This window comes from Grampus griseus (assembly GCF_964374135.1).
Source record: "Grampus griseus genome assembly, chromosome: 1".
In the NCBI taxonomy this organism is placed as follows: Eukaryota; Metazoa; Chordata; class Mammalia; order Artiodactyla; family Delphinidae; genus Grampus; species Grampus griseus.
The window spans coordinates 162,564,275-162,587,397 of record NC_139017.1 but is presented as its reverse complement, the minus strand read 5'-3'; the positions used below and the strand labels follow the sequence as shown (position 1 = coordinate 162,587,397).

Genomic DNA, 23,123 nt, shown 5'->3' with positions numbered 1-23,123 from the left:
TATTCTTTAAGGAGCAGAAAGAGGAGAATGACTGAGTGATGACAGGTCCATTAAAGATTTTGTGCATTGATGGCACTGTTGGAATAAATATCTTTAAAGGAAGCAGTACTCATTTTAATGCAGAGGTCCTAGCGTGAGTTTTTTTGTTGGTGTTTTTGAATCAGGTGGTCTCATTCCTTGATAGATATAACTTGTAGTTAGCTAGACTTTAGCATTTATCCCCAAGTAACAGCGTTCTGTGGGTGGTGATAAATGGTCAGGAGTGCCATCAGAGAGTCTTATGTCCACTGTTGACATTCTTAAGAGCCACAGCTTGTTTTTTTCTGCCTTTGGGTAATATTGTGTGTGATTGGGCAGTCTCTCACACCTAGCTTCCCCTGTTGAAGAGAGTCCCATAGGCCTTTCATCATGAAGCAAGCTTGCCTGGTTTATCAATACCAAGCTCTCACAGCTTTTGTTTTTCTTGTTTTAGGAGTTATCTCAAGATTCATTTGGGTCTCAGGCGTCCTCAGCCCCCTCAATGACCTCCAGTAAGGGAGGGCAAGAAGATATGAACCTGAGTCTTCAGTCAAGACCTTCAAGCTTGCCTGTGAGTATTTCTGCCACCCTCTAAAAGATGATGGGGGCAGAGAGAAAAGCAAAGAAAACCAGTTTCTGATTGGATGTTTTGGTGGTATTGAGCTAAATGAATGATGAGCTATTCCTTGAATTCAGGCTCAAAATTCTGAATAGGAATTTATGGACTGACCTTATAGAATGTCTGTTTTGGTTGCCTGCCCAGGGAGGAATATGTGTGTGATCTCTGTTTAGAGATCTAAACACTGTTTTAAAGTTTTTTTGTTTGTTCATCTTACTTTTGAGGGCTTAATTTTTAGGTGTTTGTCTGAGGGGTAAGCTGGGAGGTAGGATCTGGGGTGCATTCAGCATGGATTGTCACCTTGAGCATGGCGGAGTAAAAGCAGATTTGCTAGTTGTTGTTTTGTGTGAATAGGTGCTTTCGTCTAGTAGAGGTTTTGGTGCCCAGATGCTTGGTTAGTGTTTGTAGAATGGACTGACAGTATCCTGAGAAAGACAGTGTGGTTTGCTGATTTAGAGCTTGGGCTCTACACTCAGAGTTCCTGGGTGTGCATTTTGACTCTGCCGCTAACTCTGGATCCTTGAGCAAGTCACTTAACCTCTCCGTGCCTTAGTTTTTGCATCTGTAAAATGAAACTCTTAAGTACCCACTTCATGGAGAGGTTAATATTAAATAAGTTTATATAAAGAGAGTACTGGTGCTTGTAGGTGCTCCATAAATGTCAGCTGTTATCATCATCATCTTAGAGGGACTATACTTGATACTCAAAGGCAGTTAACACCAACTATTACATAGTAGGCTGGTTCTGGGAACATTTACCTTTCGTCTTAGCTCTGCCAGTACACGTAGGCAAGTCACTTAGGCTGGGCACAGGAATAAAATGGGATGTTCTGAAATCTAGTAAGACTGCAGGTAGCAAACCTGCCATTACAAATCTGGCTTCAGTTTAGGAAATGGAAATTCAGCCACAGGTGCAAATAAGATTCTTTTGAAATTTTGATTCTACTTGGATTTGAAGCTTGTCTCTTCATTTATTCTGACTTTGGGGAAAATGGTTTTGGGATCTTTAAGGAATAGGTGGGAGGCAGGAACTCACTTCATCGTGAAGCCTCCATGGCTTCCCTTGAAGATCTCTGAACCATAACCTTAGTAGGGCAAGGTCTGTGGAGTCTCTCAGCACCTGTAATTCAGGCTTCCCAGGCCAGGATGAATAGCTATTGTCAGATGGGACTTCGGAGACTGTTGACTTTCTCAGCTGAGGAATTGGGGGAGGAAGTGTCTGAATAAGGCAATCACTCTTTGTTCCCTTCTCATTAATGTCTGTTGCAATCCTTTTCTGCATCCTGAACTTCACTGGAATGTGCTTTTTAACCTGATTCAGTCAGAACTGTGTAACCACTCCCTCATCATCTATGGTCTGTAGCTAAATCTGGGTGAGGTACACAATATTGTGGCAAGAATCCAGATCGGTGGATTTCTACCAGTGCTGTAAGTTGCTCCTCATCAAAAAGTTTCTGCTTGTTTCTAGTGACCTTTTGATTGGACTGTATTTGATAGCTTTTAGTCCTGAGAAACCTAGCATACAAACATGTTGTGTGTCTTTTGAGGGTTGAGGGCCTTATACTGTTGAATCCAAGAGCTTGATTTGACCTTCTGAAGTGAAGACACTGGTAGCCTCTTGGGCCCAGGAGAGGGTTGTTCCTGGGTTAGCCTATCACAAGGAGCATTCCCAAGTTCAGGCTTCTACTGTAGATTCATACAAATGGGTCATTTGCTTTGTAGTAGAAACTCCGTGTGAGAGGTGAGCAGGCTGGGTTATTGGCATCTTGTTTGTTGAATTGCTTTTTATCCCTCTGCTACTTGGACAAAGAAACAAAAGGTGGTTTACTCTTCGAAATTTTGGTTTGATGCCAGATTTGCCTAGCCAGGCTGGGGAAATAGTCACATCTGAAGAAGGGAGAAGGCTGGATTCCCTGCAAGAGGCCCACTCCTTTCTTCAGCAGGTGTGTTAAGGGAGCCCTAAGTTCGCCAGTGAATCCCTCCACTCAACACGTGTTTGTTTGGCTCCAGAGCAGATGCTGTGCAGCCCCATCAGTGTTCCACATCCCTCTTTTCAATCATTCGCCTTTCTGGCTTAGCCCTAAAGGCATTACGATTGTGACCCTTGACTTAAAGGCTCAGTATGGTTTCTGATCCTGATTATTACAAAAATTAGATTTTGAGGAGTTTTTGCTCAGCTATTAATGCCAAACCATTTAGCTACTATTATCCTGATTATGTTATCCCTCTATTAAAACCTCTCAATTATTTTTCATTAATCTTAGAATAAAATCCAAAATCCTTATTATTACAAAGGCTATTCTCCGCCCCCCTCCCCGCCCTCCCTTTCTGATTTAGTAGGTCTGGAGTGAGGTCTCAGAATTTGCATTTCTAACAAATTCTTGATGCTGCTAGACCAAGGATGGCACTTTGAGAACCTCTGCTTCATCCTTTTTTGCTCTCTGCCCTCTCAGTTTCTGTAAGGCCCCATGCCTTTTCTGCTTCCAGCCCCTCGCACACAATCTTCCCTTTGCCTAATACACTTTTCCTCCTAACTTTTCCCGTTCATATTTCAGACTACATCTTCAAGATCATTTCCCCAGAAAACTCCTTCCTAATCAAGCTTCAAAACTCAGCTTAAGGGGCTTCCCTGGTGGCGCAGTGGTTGAGAGTCCACCTGCCAATGCAGGGGACGCGGGTTCGTGTCCCGGTCTGGGAGGATCCCATGTGCCGCGGAGCGGCTGGGCCCATGAGCCATGGCAGCGGAGCCTGCGCGTCTGGAGCCTGTGCTCCGCAACGGGAGAGACCACGACAGTGAGAGGCCCGCGTACGGCAAAAAAAAAAAAAAAAAAAAAAATCTCAGCGTAAATAACTTCTATGATGCCTTCACTGACTTAAGACAGTTTTTTAAATTAATTATTTATTAATTAGGTTGTGCTGGGTCTTAGTTGCGGCAGGCAGGCTCCTTCGTTGTGGCAGGTGAACTCTTAGTTGCAGCATGCATGTGAGATCTAGTTCCCTGACCAGGGATCGAATCTGGACCCCCTGCATTGGGAGCACAGAGTCTTAACCACTGTGCCACCAGCGAAGTCCCTAAAGGTAGTTTTTATTTTATTATTTTAAAAGCCTGCAATATTTAAGATATATGAAAAGGTATAAAAAATAATTAGTTGCCTGAGTACCCATCTTTAGAAACCAAACCTTGCTGGAACAGGTAAAAGCACCTTATATAGCCCAGTGGGATCACTTCCCTACCCTTGTGCCCAGAGAAGCACTATCCTGTATCTGAGGGTTTTTTGCTCCATCTTGCTAGAGTATTTTGCTGATACTTCTACGTTGTTGGGTCTTTTCCACTAGACAGAAAGCTCTTGGAGGGTAGGCATTGTATTATTGACCTCTGTGCCCATAACACGTATCGCATTATACCCAAAACCAGTGGTTCTCTACCTTGGCTGCATGTTAGAATTACCTGGGAAGCAAATGATCTTTAAAACCAATGGCCAGGGTTCACAGAGTTCTGATTTGTTTGATATGGGGTGAGGCTTGGGCTTTGGTATGCTTAGCAGCTGTCCTGGGTGATTCTGATTTACAGCCCCTGTAGAGATCCACTAGTCCAAACTATGTCAGGTTCCTTTACTGTAATAGACCATCTTAGTGCCCATGCTTCTTGTCAGTGCTTATCTCAAGGGTAATTTCAGTTACTTATTCCAAGCTTAGTGAGGGTAGACTTGCTTTGTCTTGCTCAATGCCATCATAGTGCCTGGCATATAGTAGGTTCCAACTCATTGAACAAATAAACCTGAGCAGGTTCATTGATCATCCAAAAAGTGTATGGCTGACGGGACAGCGTGACCATATTACCAGATTGTTGTTTTCACTGCTAGTGCAAAGCAGTTATCACAGACTGATATGGGAATGCCCAAACTTCATTTTAGAGGATAGATTAATTTATTTGTGCTTCCTGACAGTGGCCTTAGGAAGAAATGGGGTTGGGGTTTGTCATTATCTTATAGCTACCACTTCACCTTATGTTAAGAAGGTTCTTGGGACTTCCCTGCTGGCGGTCCAGTGGTCAAGACTCAGTGCTTCCATTGCAGGGGGCACGGTTCAATCCCTGGTCAGGGGAAGTAAGATCCTGCATGCCACATGGTGCAGCCAAAAAAAATAAAAGAAAGAAAGAAGGTTCTTGTAAGGGGTGGGTGAGCAAATCTCTAGGTGTTTCGTTAAGTCTTCAGTTTTCTTTATTTTGGGTCAAAATCTGTAAGGGAGTCATCTGTAAATTGGTTTCTGACTTTTGATTATAGTCATTTTTGAGAATGACTTGGAGTTGCATCTTGAAAAGCTTCTATTTAAGTGATTCATTCAAGTGTATGTGGTTTCCTTGGAGTAATGACTGCTTCCCAAATTTTTCTTACTGCAGCACATTTGTAAATTTACATGTTAGTCTTGAAAGTGTACCTGGGATAGAGTTTCCATTCAGTGGTGCAAAATGGATATAGGATTAAAAGCCTTGATCTGGTAGAGGTTAGCTATATCACTGCTTCTCAAACTTCAGCATGCATTAGGAATCATCTGGAGATCAATTAGAACAAGATTACTGACCTCTACCCAGAGAGATTCTGATTCAGTAGTTGTGGGGTAGGACCCAAGAATTTGCATTTCTAAGAAGCTCTCAGGTGGTGCTGTAGTTCTAAAGACCATACTTGAATAACAATGAGCTTTGGTAGTCCTTTGAAAAGGGAAGAAAAAAATGACTAGACTTGGAAGCCACAGTGGCAACTTGAATAATAGTGGTGGTGACTTACACTGTCGTTTGCCTCTTGATGATCTGGAGGGAAGACTGCGGGTTGAAAATGAAGGAGGGGAGACCTTGGGAGAGACAGACTGCCTGCAGCTGTGCCCCCTGCAGTTTATTCGGAGGTTAGGGCAGCCCTTGCGTTGCCAGCACACCCTGGGAGCTCTCAGCTCTGTGGCACTGATTGCTGGATCCCTTGTATAAGTTGTTCACCAAATCCTAGTCTACCTCAGAAATGGCTTTTAAATCCCTTGTCCTTCCTCGTTGCCTTTCTTTCAGGCCCCCATTATCTCTCACCAGGTGTTTTGCTACAGAGTCTTGACCTGTTTCTTTTCCTTCCAAGTCTGTCCTCAACATAATCACCAGAGTGATCATCTTAAAAAATCAAACTTGGCAAGTTACACTATTGTTCTAAAACCTCTGGGTACTTGTTGCCTATAGGTTTAAGCCCAAGTGTGACATACAAGTTCCTTTGTGATCTGGAGTATTGAGGATATTTTAAAAAGAAAAAGAAAAGTAGGTAAGTTCCCTGTCTTACCTGTAAAACCTGGCACCCTGTTTGCTGTGGTTGTCATATAGGAGGCAGAATACGCATTAGACAAGGGTTGAACTTTGATGACTTCTGAGGTAATCTGAGCTCTTAAGTTGGTGAGTCTGAGTATGACATGCTTGCAACCCTCAAGGATCCTCCTCTGTTTCATTAGTAAAATAGATGGAAGAATGTGTGCCTGAATGTTACAGTGAGTGCTATCAGGGCTTGGTGAACTCAGTGATCCATTTATGTCTAAATAGTAGAGGGAAGACATCATGGCAGAAGTTTAGTTAGAATGAACTAGGTATGGATGTATTGGGGTGGTTGGAAAGGAAAGTACAGCCTGAGCAGAGGCTCGGTGGGGGTGGGATGCAGTGTGGATGACACTTAGAGGGGCTGGTCAGGATCAGGCTTCCCGGGGTGGGGAGTAACAAACAGGATGGAAAGCTAGATCACAGGGGCTGGAGCCCTGGTAGGATAAGGGAGCCATTTGGATCTTATCTCATAGGCCTGCAGATATGTAATTAGGGCAATAGCATGATGAAATTAATGTTTTACAGAAATGATCCATTGGTGTGTAGTGTAGTTTGAAAAGGGGATAGTCTGCAAGCAAGGGGATAAGTTAAACTGTTGAAATAGTTCTGGTGTTCAGTGGAGTTCTACCCCTCTGTCTCATTTACATAACCACCTAGTCTTAGTTGTGAGATGCACAGGAAAGAATCTATAGAACTGAGAATAACTGCATTCTACTGGCTGGAAAATTTAACAATGTTGTATACTGGGTTGGGGTGGGGGTGGGGGGATCTCATTGACGGAAATAGAAAGGTTAATAGGAAAACGCATTTTTGAGGAGAAGTTAAGTCCCATATAGTGAGATATCGAAAAACAAATGCTTAGTTACTAGTTGGAGATAGGAGACTGAAACTTGGGTAAGAGCTGAGTCTGGATAGAACTTGAGAGTTGTCTGCATAGTGGTTAATAGTTAAACCATGGAATGAAGTTAAACCATGGAATAGTTAAACCACCCAGACCATGCAGCATGGAGAGAGGAGCCAGATGGAGCCCTGGACAATGCCTGTGGTCACTGAGTAGAAGCGCCCAACACGTAGCTGGAGAGATTGGAGGGGGACCAGGATCATGTCATATTTCCATATTTCTGGAAGCCAAGGAAGGGACAAAGATGGTGTGCATCTAAAGTATTTTCAAGGAATATAAAGTTAGATTTGTCATGAAGCAGGTTATTGGAATACTTCTGAGGTAGGGAGAAGACCTAATTTCTGAGGGCTGGAGGGAAGGGAATGAGCAAGGGAAAGGTGTAAGGGTAACGAGCACCCTTGAAAGGCGTGGAAAGGGAGGCAGCTGAATCGGCCTGAATTCCTTAGGTTCATCTCAAGACCCACATGTGTATAAAGCAGATAGATACAGAATGGTGACGCTGCTGGCAGAACATTAGGAAGGTATAAACAGGCACATCTTTCAGGAGTTGCGAGAGAAGGGAATCAGGGACACTGGTTTAGCTTAAAAGGGACACTATATATCCTTGACTGAAAATGTCTCAGACACTGCCATTGAAGATCTCAACCATATTTGTTTGCTGTGGTTAGATAGGAGTGGAAGTGTGGAAGTTGTTGATGCCAGGAGTGAGGTGAGCTGGAGTAGGATTTTTTTTTTTTTTTTTTTTGCGATACGCGGGCCTCTCACTGTTGTGGCCTCTCCCGTTGCGGAGTACAGGCTCCGGACGCGCAGGCTCAGCGGCCATGGCTCACGGGCCCAGCCGCTCCGCGGCATGTGGGATCCTCCCGGACCGGGGCACGAACCCGTGTCCCCTGCATCGGCAGGCGGACTCTCAACCACTGCGCCACCAGGGAAGCCCAGGAGTAGGATTTTTAATGTCTGTTAAATTATCTAAAGATACTGTTGTATCACTTGGGTTTCCAAGCCCTTCTTTAGATTTCTACTTAACAACAAAGTAGCTATTAGCACTCATGCTTTACTACTGTGATGTTCTCAAATCTTGAGAGCTTGGGTTATAGTGATCTGGAAAGAGGAAATGGGAGGGAACTCTTGTAGAATCTGAATCTTAGAGGGCAGGAGTGAAGCCAGGAAAGGATCTACAGCCAAAACGAATCTTCCTGGAAAGGCAGCAATTGAAATGTATTAAGTTGAATAATCACTTCTGTTTTACATAAGAAGAAACTAAGGCTCGGAATTGGAATTTGAATCCAGTTTTCTCTGATATTTTAGATGAAATATTTCCTTTAGCATCCCACCCAGCAGAGGAAAGTCATGGACAATCTGATCCTCTCTTAATGTTTAGCCAAAAGCCTGAACCCTTTGTCATTTAACATTTACTAGATTTGTCCTAAAAGAAGAGTATAAATGTATTTCCATTTCCCTTTTTTGCCCAGACCTGCCTGTGATGGAGGCATAGATGAGTTGTGAACTGAAGGCACAGGGAGGAGTGGGAGAGGGAAGATGGCCAAATCTATAGATCAGGCCTGCTGGAGGTACTAACCAACTGGGGAATCACCTCAAACTGAAAAGTTGACAAAAGTGGTTCTTTGGTTTCCTTGTGTTGTATGGGAGCCTGCTCTGTGCCTTCTTAAAAATTTTTTAAGTCTATTTTTAAAAAATATTTATTTATTTATTTATTTGCCTGCGTTGGGTCTTCGTTGCTATGCACGGGCTTTCTCTAGCTGCAGCCAGCGGGGGCTGCTCTTCGTTGTGGTGTGTGGGCTTCTCATTGCGGTGGCTTCTCTTGTTGCAGAGCACGGGCTCTAGGCACGTGGGCTTCAAGTGGTTGAGGCACGCAGGCTCAGTAGTTGTGGTTCACGGGCTCTAGAGCGCAGGCTCAGTAGTTGTGGTTCACGGGCTTAGTTGCTCCGCAGCATGTGGGATCTTCCCGGAACAGGGATAGGACCAGTGTCCCCTGCATTGGCAGGTGGATTCTTAACCACTGTGCCACCAGGGAAGTCCCTGTGCCTTTTTTTTTTAAAGCAGTGTCCTGATTAATGCTAAAACTTTAATCAGTTAGATCCTTGGTACTGGGGAAAATGTGGTCCATTATCTAGCAGCACAGATATCACCTGGGAGCTTGCAAGAAATGCAGATTCTTGGGCCCCACACTAGCTTTATTGAATCCAACACTGTTAACAAGATCTCCAGGTGATTCATGTGTCTTACGGTTCTGAAGCAAGGAGGAGTTAGACCCTGAAAGCTGAGAGTAATATTTTCAAATAAAATATCATGCCAGAGACTTTGGAATACAATAAATTTTACCGTGTCTAGTAAACCAGTTGTTTTGTGGGTGCTCTGGGGGCCCTGACTCCCTGTGCCTACAGTCCAGACACTATTATGGGGCCATCTACAACTCCCAGCATACCTCTGCAACCTCATCTCTGGCCACTCGCATGTGCCTTAAGCTCCTCACAAGCCGTGGTCCTTCCTGCCATTGTCCTTTTGCTTAAGGTGTGTGTGTGATCTCTGCTTCCCCCCTACCCCCAACCTTTTTTTTTTTTTTTTTTAAAGCCCAGCAAACTTCTACTTTGGCTTCAAAACCTAGCTGTGAAATACCTTCTCTGGGACTTCTTCCCATTTTCTTCATGTTGACGTAGCATTATGCTGGTACTTCTGCTTGAGTACTCAGGCCTGTGTCTAATACCTGTGTCAGGCAAATACTTAGTAAACCTTTGTTGACTAGCCCCTAGGTTCTTGCTACCTACTTGATCTTGGGGACCAGCTTTTTGTTGTCTAGGTTTATTGGTGAGGGGCGGGGGGGCAGAATGACAGAAATTCTCTAAAGGCTTAAAAAACTGGAATGTTTGTGAAGGATTTTAATTTTACACTGTTAGTGTTTCCTTTCATCACATTTCATGGTAAAAGGAGGCAGGACCAACGGTTTTTGCCTAGGTTTTCGATGGCTTATTTTTAAAGGGATAACAGAAATGTCACTAGCAATTTTGGTACCCAGAGAAGCTGGGCCATTCTGAGGTTGGTGACCTGTTTTCTTTACATCTGACTGTGTATCTATGCTTGCTCCCCTTGAATTGTAATCCAGGTGCTCTTAGAAAGTCTCATAAAGGAAATCCCCACCCCCTCTCACATATCTGCCCAGACTGCTCAGAGCAGCATGTACCGTGTGCAAGTAGCTGTCCCTTCTCTAGAACGCCGGTTCTCTGGCAGGACTAGCCAATCTGCTTCTCCATCTTAGTCACGCTGCTTTGGCCCTGATACTGCCTGGCGCCTGCTGGAGCCTGTGCTGCTAGCAGCAGATTACTGTATGCTTGTTCCTGGGCCCATTTCCTGTTTCTATTCTAGTTGCTGGTGGCTCAGCTCTGCTTCCTGCCTGTGTGTCTCACACAGATTCCTCTTGCTGGAACCTTTTGTTTTCTTCGGAACAACTTCATTCTGAAAACTAACTGAGCCTTAGGTCTAGTGTTATGGCTCCTGGGCTCAGTTAGCGTTACTGAGGACTGGTGGGAAGTACCCCATCCCCACCAAGCATATCACTTCGATTTGACCTTGTTTTTCAGTTTGTCCCCAGTCCTGCTACAGGAAGCTGGTGGTTCGTTACTTCAATCAGAAATTGGTATAAGAAGATAAACTGGGATCTTGTAGGCCAAATGTATCTTCACTTATTAGCAGTGCAGGGCTGTCAGGACTGTTGTGCCCTGGTTCTTTACCACCTGGAGTATGTAAAACATACTTCCTGCTGCTGAGGAAGACAGTTGGTACCCTTTCTAGCCCAAGCCCAGAGAATATATTTGGGCTTGGGCAGGTAATGCTATCCTCAGCAGAGTAAAAGCTTACAGAGAATATAGGGATGGAAAGGAAAGCATGTGCTGACTCAACCTTCCAACTTATGTGAGCAGTTCAACACCCCTCAGAGCTTAGAGTGGGAGGGAGAAAGTACAGGAAGGTTGTAAAAAAGGAAGAAGTGAAGGAGGTTGTCTTGGGCAAATGTATTTTAAAGTTCTAGGCTTCCCCATTTTGCCCATTTTTCCCCAGAAGACTCTGACTCAGGGAATATGCTTTGTGAATAATTCTCTTCTTTCTCCTTCACAACTACTCTCTTAGGATCATCTGACAGTACTGTGTCAGATAGAGTGATTTCTACACTGAACCTAGGCCATGCTAAACCCTAGGTATGTTTAATAGAGAAGTATTTAATATAGGGAATTGGACTTAAAAATTGTTAGGCGGATTGAGGGAGCATGCTCTAGGCTCATCCTCCAGGAGTCGGGATCTAGACCTAGATTTGACCCACCAAGGGAACTCCTGCTTGTGAGTCACTATCAGATTGAGTGCTCTAAATCTGCTATCTAGGGATCAGTAAGCTGGAATCAAGAAGCAGCAGCTGCTGCTACCAGAACCAGCACCCAGTTAACTGGAAGATGAAACCAAAATGCTCCTGTAGAGACAAGTGAAGGAGACAGAAGTATGATCACTGCCATACTTTGATCTAATCTTGAGTCTGATTCTAATTAGCAGAACCTGAATTATAGCCAAAACCCATCTGCAGGGATTCTGGGAAATGTAGTTTTTAGCTTTTTAACCTCTGCAATTAGGAAAAGAGTAGAATGAAGTTAGCATGAGCTACTCCACAGAATATTCACCACACTTAACACAAACACCACCATCCCCCCTCACCCCACTCTTTACATATATGAGGAATCCAAGACCCAAACAAGTTAAAGGACTTGCCCAAGGTCATTCAGTAAATGAGAATATGGGCTTCCCTAATAGTGAAAACCCATTGCTTTTACTATTAGGAAAAACTCCTATAAAGGGTGAGTAAAAAGCTCCTTTAGGGGAAGGAAGAGTGCCATATTCAGAAAACAGACTTTGGGGACTTCCCTGGTGGCACAGTGGTTAAGAATCTGCCTGCCAATGCAGGGGCACGGGTGCGAGCCCTGGTCCGGGAAGATCCCACATGCCGCGGAGCAGCTAAGCCCGTGCGCCACAACTACTGACCCTGTGCTCTAGAGCCCGTGAGCCACAACTACTGAGCCCGCATGCCTAGAGCCTGTGCTCCGCAACAAAGAGAAGTCACCGCAATGAGAAGCCCGCACACCACAACAAAGAGTAGCCCCTGCTTGCCGCAACTAGAGAAAGCCCGCGCACAGCAACGAAGACCCAACACAGCCAAAAATAAATAAATAAATACATTAATTAATTAAAGAAAAAAAGAAAACAGACTTTGTCTTCCATATTCTCTTCTCTTTGAGGAAAGGGAGGGGAGGAGGTATGGAGAGATGTGGGGTTGAGACTTCTAGGCAAAGGTAGTGATACTGTAGCTTCTGGATTTGGGTCTCCTCCATAGGAAGATGTAGGAAGCATTTACTCTGGAAGGAAGAAACCTCAACAACTAGAATTTCTTGAAATTCCTGAGTCAACATATGGATGAACTCAGTTGCCTAGGTGACAGTAGCTTTCCTCCATCTATCTCCCCTTCTCCTTCTCTCTTGTTGGTGCTTTTATAACCTGCAGAGCTGTCTGGGAGACTACCTTGGTGAAGTACATGCCCCAGTTCTGCCATTGTCCTTCTCCAAGAAGACCAAACAAAATCCAAAAGCTAGCCCCTAGATTTGGGATTGTGAAGCTGTTTCTTGTCTGTCTGGGGAAGGTGGGTGAGGGGTAGCTTGGACTTTCTGAACGAAGTCCTCCTAGAAGTGCTATATTTACAGAAACCACTAGGGCCCCCCTGCACCAGAGTGAGAATCTTGGTCCAGAGAGGAGGGCCCATAGGTGTGAACTATGTTAACATACCTGATAAATCAAGCATGGAATCAGCTCTGTTGTCTTTTTCTCATATTTCTAAGATATTTGATGTTCTACCTGAATGTTACGATGAAACTGGTATGTGATCTAGTGCTGTCCCTTTGGGGGCCAGTGCTTGATCTCTTGCTCCATCTACTTCCATGGCCAGAACCTATTTCTCCTCCCCACCTGGTGTCAGCATGGAATTGGCTGGTATTGTGATGTAATCTCTGATTGCTGTGAGGCGGAGCTCATCTCCAAGCTGTTGGCTAGCTTCCTATTGACCTTTCCCCAAGGGAGTTAAGAAGCCATGCCTTGTTGAAGGTGGGAACTAGAGGTTGAAGGTTCACACTGAGAGCAAATCTGTCCCTTAAGGCCAGCTTTGTTGTGGGAGGAGTATTGACGGTTGTTTACTGAGGTGAGTGAAGGTAATTTCCTGATATTTGAGGAGAGAAAAAAAGTAGGAGAGAAAAAAAAGTAGGAGAGAAACCAAGTTCCAAATAAATTCACTGCATCTGTATTCAGAGGAACTGTCATCAAGAATATTCGTTCTTTTCCTTCCTCGTCTTTTGCTTTTAGGACTTGACTATGTCTTTCCCTGTGTACCGAGTTGTTGTTTTTTTGGTTTTAAAGGCCTTCAGGGCCGTCTTTTCTGGTTTAGGATTCTATCCATTCCCCACTCTCAGATTTCTTTGTTCCACCCCCTCCCCCCAAATCTTTGGATTTTATCTAGACCCGTAGGTCATGGTAGGGAAGACCACTGGCAAATATAAATTTAGGGCTTTAAATATCAAACCAAGGAGGCCATCCAGCCCCCTAGACCTTGGTCTACGCTGTGTTAAGCACAGTGCCAACTTTACCTTCCCTACTTGTGTACATTACGTCCGTCCTCCTTGCTTTCTGGTTGCTGTATTTCTGAGGAGCAGCCAAATGAGGTGAAGCCTAAGGCAGTATCCCTCCCCCTTACACTTCTCAGATCTAGAATTCTGCCGTCTTTTCCTCTCCCCTTTTTCCTGTTCTCCTTACTCAAGTTCTAGGATCCAAGCTGATGATCATGGTGGAACACGGTCTGTGTGGTTGGCCTTCTTGACAGGGAATGCAAGCTTGGAGAAAGTAGGGGGTTCTTAACTTCTTTGTCTTCTCTAGCTTTACAGTGCTCACTTCCTGCTGGGATTAGAATAGCCCTATTCCATAAATATGCACTGATCTTGACTGCTCTAACTTAGGCCCAGCTCTGACCTAGTTTCATTTTTTTTCAGATTTGAGTCTTAGCAGCTAGTGACCCTTACAACACTCTGTACACTTTTGGCCAAGAGGTGGTTTCTGGCTAGATGAGACATTCTCTAATGAGAAATGCCTAAGTGAGAAGAAACCTTGGCAGGGGAGGGGTATGTGTCAGAAGGCTGGTCAGGTAGGTAACATGGGTATTATACAGACGTGGTGGGGTCTGTGACAAACTAGAAAGCAAGGTTTCAGTCGATCAGCACCTCTGGGAGTTCTAGGATCTATTCTTTTCATAAGTTGGGAACCTGGATTTTTTTATGTAAAACATCTGAATTATTAGAAAGGTCTCATGGGGACGTTGGGCAATGGATTAAAAGGTTCTCCGGGGCCTGTGGGTCTACCCCTGCAGCTTGTGGATTGCCCAGGTAGCTTTGGTTCCCTTGAGCTGGTGCTTACAATTTTTCTGGGTTTAGGGGCCAGCTGTGGGAAACACCATCTATCCGTTGCCAACTCTTATTGTGTTTTTGGTGTTTGTTTTATTGGCTTGGGGAGGGGGAAGTGCAGGGGAGATGTTGAGCAGAAGCACTCAATGTGATTAAACCTCTAGCCGAGCAGATCTGTGGGAGCAGAGTATCGACCCCTGGAAAATCAATGGCTGCTGCAGTGGCCGAGCTGCTGTTTGAAGGGGCGCCCACTGCAGGAATGCTGGCAGCCCAACGCTCTTTCTTCTCCCCACTTTTTACCTCAGCAACGCCCTCAGCCTCCACCCAAAGGGTCAGACCTACGTCAAGAGATTCTGCTGAGGTGGATTAGAACAGCAGGTTCTTGTTTTTTGTAATTAGATTGAAATTTCTCCAGTGATACAGAGCCCCACCTCCCGACAGCCTCCTTGCCCGACGTTCCTTCCCTGCACTGCAGTTCTATCAAGAGCTCTTATCAAGTGGCTGAGGCCCTTTCAGGATTGCACTTCTCCGTCTTAGGCAGGAGAGTCAGTTCCCTGGATGACAACACCCAAGAGTCCCTCCTTCATTGTGGAGGTCTGGAGTGGAGGTGTGCAGGGTTAGGGTGGAGGAATGACTATTAAAGGAAAGAGACTAATAGAGATTGGGTCTAAAGAGGATGCTTTTGAGTAATATTTATCAAGCATTTATAGTCTTTTGTGTGCCTGGCATTTTTCTGGTCACTAATAACATAGGAGAATATAGCTCCTAAGGCTAATGAGGAAAAAGGCAGATTCAGCACAGTACCATCAGTCCTGAACACTGGGTCTAGAGGACGTTGAAGGGACTCTGGGCTCTGCCTGCGGAGCGAGCGTGAGGGGTCAGGGTAGTTATACTGTGATTGTGGAGGCTTTGCCCCCACAAAGCTGTTCTCATCTTTGAAGATCCCAAGGCAGAAAACAATTTTAGTCTGTAGTTGATACACCTATAGTGCAACTTCAAGCAACTGTTCTTCCCACCCAGTTCTCTTTGGTGGCTGGGAAATGGGCTACCCTGTTGTGTTAGAGGAGAGCTCTGTTGCCCCATTGTTGGAGCGCGGCTGTGGGCAGGGGGTTGAAGCTTGCTTGGCACATGCCCCAGAAAGGAGTAGTTTGGGAGTTGGGGCTCCTAAACAAGACCCAGTTGTCCTGCAGTTTGCAACGGTGGCTGCAGGGCTGGGTGAGGAAGAAAGTGTGAAATTATCGGAGATGAGGCCGCCTAGAGGCTAGGAGTGTTTTGACTTCTCTCTCTGGGCCACACCCTTATGCTTGATAATAGGATTAGGGCCCAGGAGTACCTGCAGAGAGAGATCAGACACCTACTTTCATGGGACTTAACTTCCTGCTTATCTCCCTAGATTCTAAGTCACTCTCTCCTCCCTCCTCACCCCTGTGCATTAAGTATCCTTCTAAGGACCCAGAGGAGAGGAAAAGTACTACACCCTTTAGTATAGAAAAAGTAGGTTTAAATTAAGAGAGTTATAGGTGACAGGGCTGACTTGAAATAACCATGAAAGGAAGAGTGATTTATAAGGAAGAGTGGCTAGGAAAGAGAGGAACACATAGCGTTGTAGACTTGTAGAGTTGGATTATCTAGTTTTATTCTTTCCTTCTGCAGAAGAACTAAGTGATACCTAGTGAGGTTAGCCTCTTAGAGTCATGTAGCTAATCACCCGGTGTGTCTGGAGACAGACTGTTGTTGCCTCACCTTGTTTCGAGCACGGAGCCTAGCCTTTGATAGTGGCAAACTTCCACCTTATGGTGGAAAGAGTGCAGGCTTTGGAATCAAAAATATGGGTTTAGACCCAGTTCTTCTGTTTAATAGCTTTCTCTCCTTGGGTAAGTCATTTAACTTCTGAGCCTCTTGCTGCTTTGTTAAAATGGGGATGATACCTACCTCAGAAGATTGTGAGAGTGGAATGTGAGACAGCCACGTACCCTAGGGTTGAACACATGATAGTCACATATTCGTGTCAGTTCTGAGTCCCTTAAAGAGGGAGACACGAAGGGACTTGGCTTTTATTCCTCTTTCCAACATCCTTTGAATTTGGAGATTTGGTCTCCCAGAGCTTTCTTTATGAAATTTGTTGAGTATATGTAGGGGATTTTGTCTTGGAAGTGGGCCCCGAAAAGCATTCTGGAGACAAGAAGAGTCTGACCTTTCTCTACTGTGCATTTCCCACCAGGCAGCCGGAAGGTACCCAGAAGAAATGATTCATTATCGCCAAAATAAAAGCTTGTCGAAAAAGAGAAGTGGGAGTTTGGTGAGGGGTTTTTGGGAACTTGGGGTGGGGGGTTAAGAAATAAGAGTTCTCTGAGCCTTTCCCAGAGCAGTTTCTTCTATTCCACACAGTGAGTGTAGTCCAGGCAGGAGATGGTGCTTGGTCCTAAGCTGCAAGGATAGTTGCCAGCCTCTGTGTCTTTTCTTTCCCCTTCCCTACCACCTGCTTAAAGCCTGACTTGGAAGTAAGAGGCAGCCTCTTCTGTGTGTTGATTCGTTCTTGGCATTTCCATGAGCACTGCTACCGCTAGCCTGCTCTCAAGGGAGGGATGGCATTTAGTCTCTTGGACTAAGACCACGTATTAGAACAACAGAGCAGCAGTCCTGTAACTCTGGAGTCCCTTCTAGCCTGGGTGGGTCAGATCGCCCATCTTTCCATTTAGCAAAGACTGAGGAGAAAAAAGAGAATTATTGTACTGAATATTTTTTTGTGAGTGTATGATAGAGGTAGCCTCTTCCTCCCCTGACCCTTGACAAATATGTTGCTTAAAGAAGGCTTTATGAAAAATCAGCTCTCCCCCAAATTTATTTGCCTTAAGTAGTTCTGAAGTAATTAAGTTTGTCTTTTTCCTTGAAGTTTGTTAAAACTATTGCCTCCTTTCCTACCATCTGCCTTTCATCAAAGTTAAGTTTCCCAGCCTCTTCTGTGTTCTTCAGGATTTCCTCCCATTCTCCAGCCTGGGAGCAGCCTCCCACAGGGACCGTGGATCTGTTAGGCTGGGCAAGTATGTGTGTAGAATTTACCTGGGGCGGATGGTTTCCCTGCCAGTAGTCAGCACAACTTGGCAAAAGCTCGTCACAACTGAAAGAATATGAGGACTCCACCTGGGGGTTAACAGAAGCTCTATTTCTCGAGGATTCGGCCAAATTTATGAGAAAACCCTGAATCTGAGCATTGCTATGAGCTCGTTCTTTAGACTTCCTTATTGATGTTGCTTAATCTGTTCAGCAAAATGAGCTGATGTCATCCTTGTGAGTCTCTGTCAGAAGATTGTTTAACCCCCCACCCTTCTGTAACCCTGATCTGGTATCTTCCTGCTTGAAAGTGTACTTAATCAGGCAGCCAGTTCATGTTAGAATTTGTAGCTCTTCCTGTGAGAGCACTGCAAACACCCCCCAACCCCACCCCACCCCCCACACACACCCAGTGAGGTATGGACTGTGTGATTTTGGGCATGGTTTTGTTGTGGTGTGAAGAGGTGTTAGCTGCTGAGTTCTGTTTGTCAGCAGAGCCTGACAGACCCATGCTGGCACTCGCTGGGGCTGGGCAACCAATCACAGCTGGAACAGTTATCGTCATGGAATCCCTATGGGCTTCCTCTATCAGGTCACATCCCAAAATAACATTGGGCAGTATTTCAAGTGAAGAAACGAAGGCTTTCGGGGCTGTAGCCAGCCTGGAGTGTGAGATTCTGTGTGAAATAGTTGGACCTGCTCCAGCGCTTTTGATCTGCATGGTAGATGAGCAATAAAATGCATGAAACACGTTGGAAACACGTGAGGAAATTCTCCCTGGCCCTGCTGCTTCCTTGGAACTGGCAGGGCACTGAGTGGGCTGATCCTCACCTCCTATCTCTCAGCAGGATTATGCTTGGAGGAATGCAAGCCCGGGAAAAGAGATCTTTCCACTTACAGGGCATTGCTACAATTCTTTCAGCAGTCCTCCTAGAAGACACCTGTTAGGTGGACTCTTTTGGGAGAACTGAGAACCTGAGTCCTGAAATGCTAAAGGTCGCCCCACCAGGGAGAGAGAATAGGGGCTTGGATTGATTGAACTTTGTCTGTGTGATATGTGTGCTGTAGAAAGCCGAACTTGTTAGGCACAGTGAAGTCTGACTCAACAACCAGACATCCGGCTTTTTGTGGAACAAAAGACCTGAAAAACTGGCTTTTTGTAGGGTAGAAAGCAGAGGTGTGTCCTGTGCAATAAAAGGACGTGGAGTTCAGAGCAATATCTGTTCATGCAGATAGAGGAGGGAGACTTCTTTTGGAGTCTTCTGCTTTTACCACTCCCTCTCATTTCCCAATAAAAACATTTACTGTGATTAGCCGCTCAGATTGATGGGTATGTCTTACATCTTATACTGCTGTGTATAGTTAGTTGTATCTCTTATTCAGGGTATTGCTGCTGGTATTGCATTTTCCATATGGCCCTGACTATATGGTGCCGGTAGAGTTTCTTGCAGATGCCCCAGACTCAGATTTGTCACAGACTCAGATTTGTCCAGTCCTTTCGTCGTATAAATGAGAAAACTGAAGCCCATCTTGTTGCTAGCTTGCCCAAGGTCACAACTGATAAGTACCAAGAGCTGGGCTTTGGTCTCCTAACTCAAGGTTATGATGCTTTTTCCTCAGTCTATATAGTATCACAGCGTAGTGGAAAGAGAAAGAACATAGGCTTTGGGGTTCAGCAGATCTGGGTTCAAAGTCTGATTTCTGCCACTTACTGGCTGGATGGCTTGGGCATGTAACCCCGTCTCTGAGCACCCGCTTGCTCCTTTTCAACATGTTAGTGGTGGTAGTACCTGCTTCCAAGAATTGTAGAAAATTAAGTAACTCCATAAAATGCCTGACACATCGTAGATGCTCAAATGATAGTTATTGTTAGTATTAATATAAATGATCTGTTCCTTCCTATGCTAACATTCTGTTTCTTAATATCTTTTTAAATCAACTCCCCCCATGCTGACCAGTTGCCCTCTGATGAAAATGACAGTTTGAGAGACTGGCTTCAAACCAACCAAATGAGAGAGATAAGAAGATTAATGCTGATTCTTCCCCTACGGTTACTCTGTGCCCAGGCATCCCAGCCCACGTGGACTGCTGTTGACAGTGGTTTACTTAGTACTTTTTCTCTACGAAGCTCAGGGCACTTTACCAAAACTGACAGCTCTCCTCAGAATGCCTCTGTGAAGGAAGCCACCACATTGCCACCACAGGTGCCTCCAGGGTCCTGAGAGCGCAACCCCAGGGGCTGCCTGTGGTTTTTTTTCAGGCTCCTGGGATCCCTCAGGTGGGCTAGGACGTTTGCTTGTGTATCTGTGGAGAGCCTGGTTTTTAACAGATGTGTGGCTGAAAGAGCATCTGTAGGCCCCGCCCTGACCCCATAGCAGCGGTTGTTGGGTTGGTGGGGTTTTTTCCTTTTTATTTTTTTTTATTGATATATATTTGATATACAATATTATATTAGTTTCAGGTGTACAGTATAACGATTCAGTATTTGTATATATTGTGAAATGAGTAACACAATGAGTCTAGTTAACATCGTCACCTGTATAGTTACAGAATATTTTTTTCTTGTGATGAGAACTTTTTAAATATTTCAGATATACAGTTCTATTAACTTTAGTCACCATACTGTACATTACACCCCCATGGCTTATTTATTTTATAACAGGAAGTTTGTACCTTTTAACCCCCTTCTCTGATTTCTCCCCTGCCACCTCTGGCCATCACCAGTCTTCTCTGTGAGCTTGGTTTTTGTTCTGTTTTGTTTTAGATTCCACATGTAAGTGAGATCATACAGTACTTTTCTTTCTCTGTTTGACTTATTTCACTTAGCATAGTGCACTCAAGGTTCATCCATGCTGTCACAAATGGCAAGATTTCATCCTTTTTTATGACTGAATAATAATATTCCTGTGTGTGTGTGTGTATGTGTGTGTGTACACCACATTTTGTTTATCCATTCATCTGTCATTGGACATTTAGGTTGCTTTCATGCCTTGGCTATCGTAAATAATGCTACAGTGAACATGGGGGTGCATCTATCTTTTCGAGTTAGTGTTTTGGTTTTCTTTGGATAAATACCCAGAAGTGGAATTGCTGGATCATGTGGTAGTTCCTTTTTTTTTTTTTTTTTTTTTGAGGGACCTCCATACTGTTTTCCATAGTGGCTGCACCAATTTATATTCCCACCAGCAGTGCACGAGGGTTCCCTTTTTTCCACATCCTTGCCAATACTTGTTTCTTTTCGTCTTTTTGTTAATAGCCATCCTAACAGACATGAGGCTTATTGTGGTTTTGAATTGCATTTTCCTGATGGTTAGTGATGTTGAACATCCTCTTTTTTTTTTCCTCCTCAGTTCCTCAGAAGGTCTCCAAGGATATACACCAGCTTGAATAGGGGTTCCTCTATTGAAGGCAGCAGAAAGAGAGCAAAGGGGACTTTTAAGTTTACCTATACTGTCTCAACTGTTTTTACCATGAGAATGTTCATGTTTTACTTGTTTAATCAAAGACAGAAATGTTTAAAACATTTAATTTTTCAAGGCCATTTGAAGAGTTCTTGTCTTATGGATAGACCTTCAATTCCTGTACTGTTCCAAAGTATGCTGATTTCTTTTTCCTCTAAGCAAGTAGCTCTTATTACTAGAAGCTGGTGGTTTGGTAAGGAATGGAGACAGTAGGAGGGAATGCTGAGGAAAGCTACTGGTCCCTAAAACAGAGCATTGGGCTGTGATTTCTGTTATAAACCAGGGCTTAACAAGTGGCTTTCAAGGCCTTTTCTGGCCTACACAGTTGGCTCCTCTTGTCATCTTGCTGCCTCTTTGAGTTTACTCTCCTTGGTTCAGAAGCTAGGTGTCCCTGGTACAGCTTAGCCCTCAACGTGGGGAAGGAATCCTCCTCTCTTGGGATGAATCTAGGGCTCTTCATAGCTCCAGGTACTTTAATCCTTTGAGACGAAAGAGGCCCTTTGGTGTTACCTAGAGAAGGGCTTCTTGAGTTCTCTTCCATGCTGGGACTAATTCTAGTTGCAGTTTGTGAAAGCATGCTATGGTGTACTGGGTCTGCTCCTTGTAGGAAAGCTAGCATTTTCTGACTTCTCAGCTAACACTGAGAGCTGAACACAGACACAAATGCACACCTACCTACTTGCCTTGCCTTCAAGGCAAGCTTTGTTCCCACAGAACTCAGCAGAAATACTCCCAGCCTAGTGAAGTAACCAACTGGTTTGCAAAGATCCAACCAACCTGGATACTTAGGGGAGAGCCTAAGAGGTGCTCTTTGATCTCCAATGTTACTGTCCGACTCCAGGGTCAGAATCACCTTGAACTGATCTCTCCAAGGTGAGCTTGTTGTGGGAATAGGAATAGACTCAAATCAGGCCATTTTGGATTTCCTTCCTCTTCAGCTGTGTCTCTTTAAGAGAACTCTTTTCTTAACTATTTGAGTATTAGGGTTTTCACAGAGCTGAGCATGTACTGAAAGCTTTCATTCTTTCTTCAAGGTACAGTTAGTTCCCAGCCTGAAGTTAATGCGTGATGCTGAGCCCATGGTATTGCTAGAGAGTGAACTTGGGGCTGGGAGTGGGTTGGGGGTGCATTTCCTGGGGTGAATATTTTTATTTTTTTGGTGTGCCACGCGGCATGGAGGATCTTAGTTCCCTGATCAGGGATCGAACCCACGCCCCCCTGCAGTGGAAGTGTGGAATCTTAACCACTGGACTGCCAGGGAAGTCCCTTTTTCTATTTTTAAATATTTTTCATATTGAGCTCCTGATTGCTAATCTTGGGGTTTACTGACCTAGAGTGAACTCTTTACCGATTAATTCAAGACAAGCACAACCTCCAAATAAATACCAAATTCTCATTGAAAAACTTAAAACTAGGAAAAAAAACTGGGTTTGTTCAGTTGGCAAACATTTGTTCATCCCTGTTGTTGGCCAGGTGTTAGGAATGTAGTCCCAGACCCTCTTGGCAGTTAAAGAATTGTCTGTGCAATATATCCCTTTCTTACCTCCTACCCCTTATGTTTTAAAGTATGGTAACTTGGAGTGAGTTCTTGGTAAATGTAGGTTATAATAATTTGATGGAGAGGGGATCTGTGAATGTTGCCCAAACTTGTTAACATTTTCTTATAGCTCCTGATGCTGTCCTGGCAGTGTTTTGTTAAGTTTCCCCGTTGGAAAAGAACTAAAGGCTCGCTGAAAGAGCTGCTCTCTTATGACTGTAGAAGTTGGGGCTGGGAAAGAAGATGAAAGTACTACATGTGCTTCTGGTAGATAGACCAGAAGATAGACCAGATAGACCAGCAAACTATAGCTTGTGGGCTAGTTACTTTTAAAAATTAATTAATTAATGGCTGTGTTGGGTCTTCGTTGCTGCGCGTGGGGGCTACTCTTGTTGCGGTGCGCGGGCTTCTCGTTGCGGTGGCTTCTCTTGTTGCGGAGCACGGGCTCTAGGCGCGCGGGCTTCAGTAGTTGTGGCATGTGGGCTCAGTAGTTGTGGCTCACGGGCTCAGTAGTTGTGGCTCGCGGGCTCTAGAGCGCAGGCTCAGTAGTTGTGGCGCACGGGCTCAGTTGCTCCGCGGCATGTGGGATCTTCCCGGACCAGGGCTCGAACCCGTGTCCCCTGCATTGGCGGGCGGATTCTTAACCACTGCGCCACCAGGGAAGTCCCTAGTTACTTGTTTTTATAAATAATGTTTTGTTAGAAC

General features: G+C 44.6%; 1 protein-coding gene across 2 annotated transcripts in view; it reads left to right on the top strand.

Annotated features, from left to right (window-relative positions):
• ARID1A (AT-rich interaction domain 1A) overlaps nt 1-23,123 on the top strand; it is a gene marked incomplete at its 5' end in the record, with an annotated part of 70,042 nt that overhangs the window by 28,535 nt on the left and 18,384 nt on the right. For both annotated transcript variants that reach the window (XM_082653685.1, XM_082653684.1), the window contains one exon: nt 473-589. In XM_082653685.1, the coding sequence (XP_082509811.1) occupies nt 473-589 (117 nt within the window). The remainder of the gene's footprint in view (nt 1-472; nt 590-23,123) is intronic.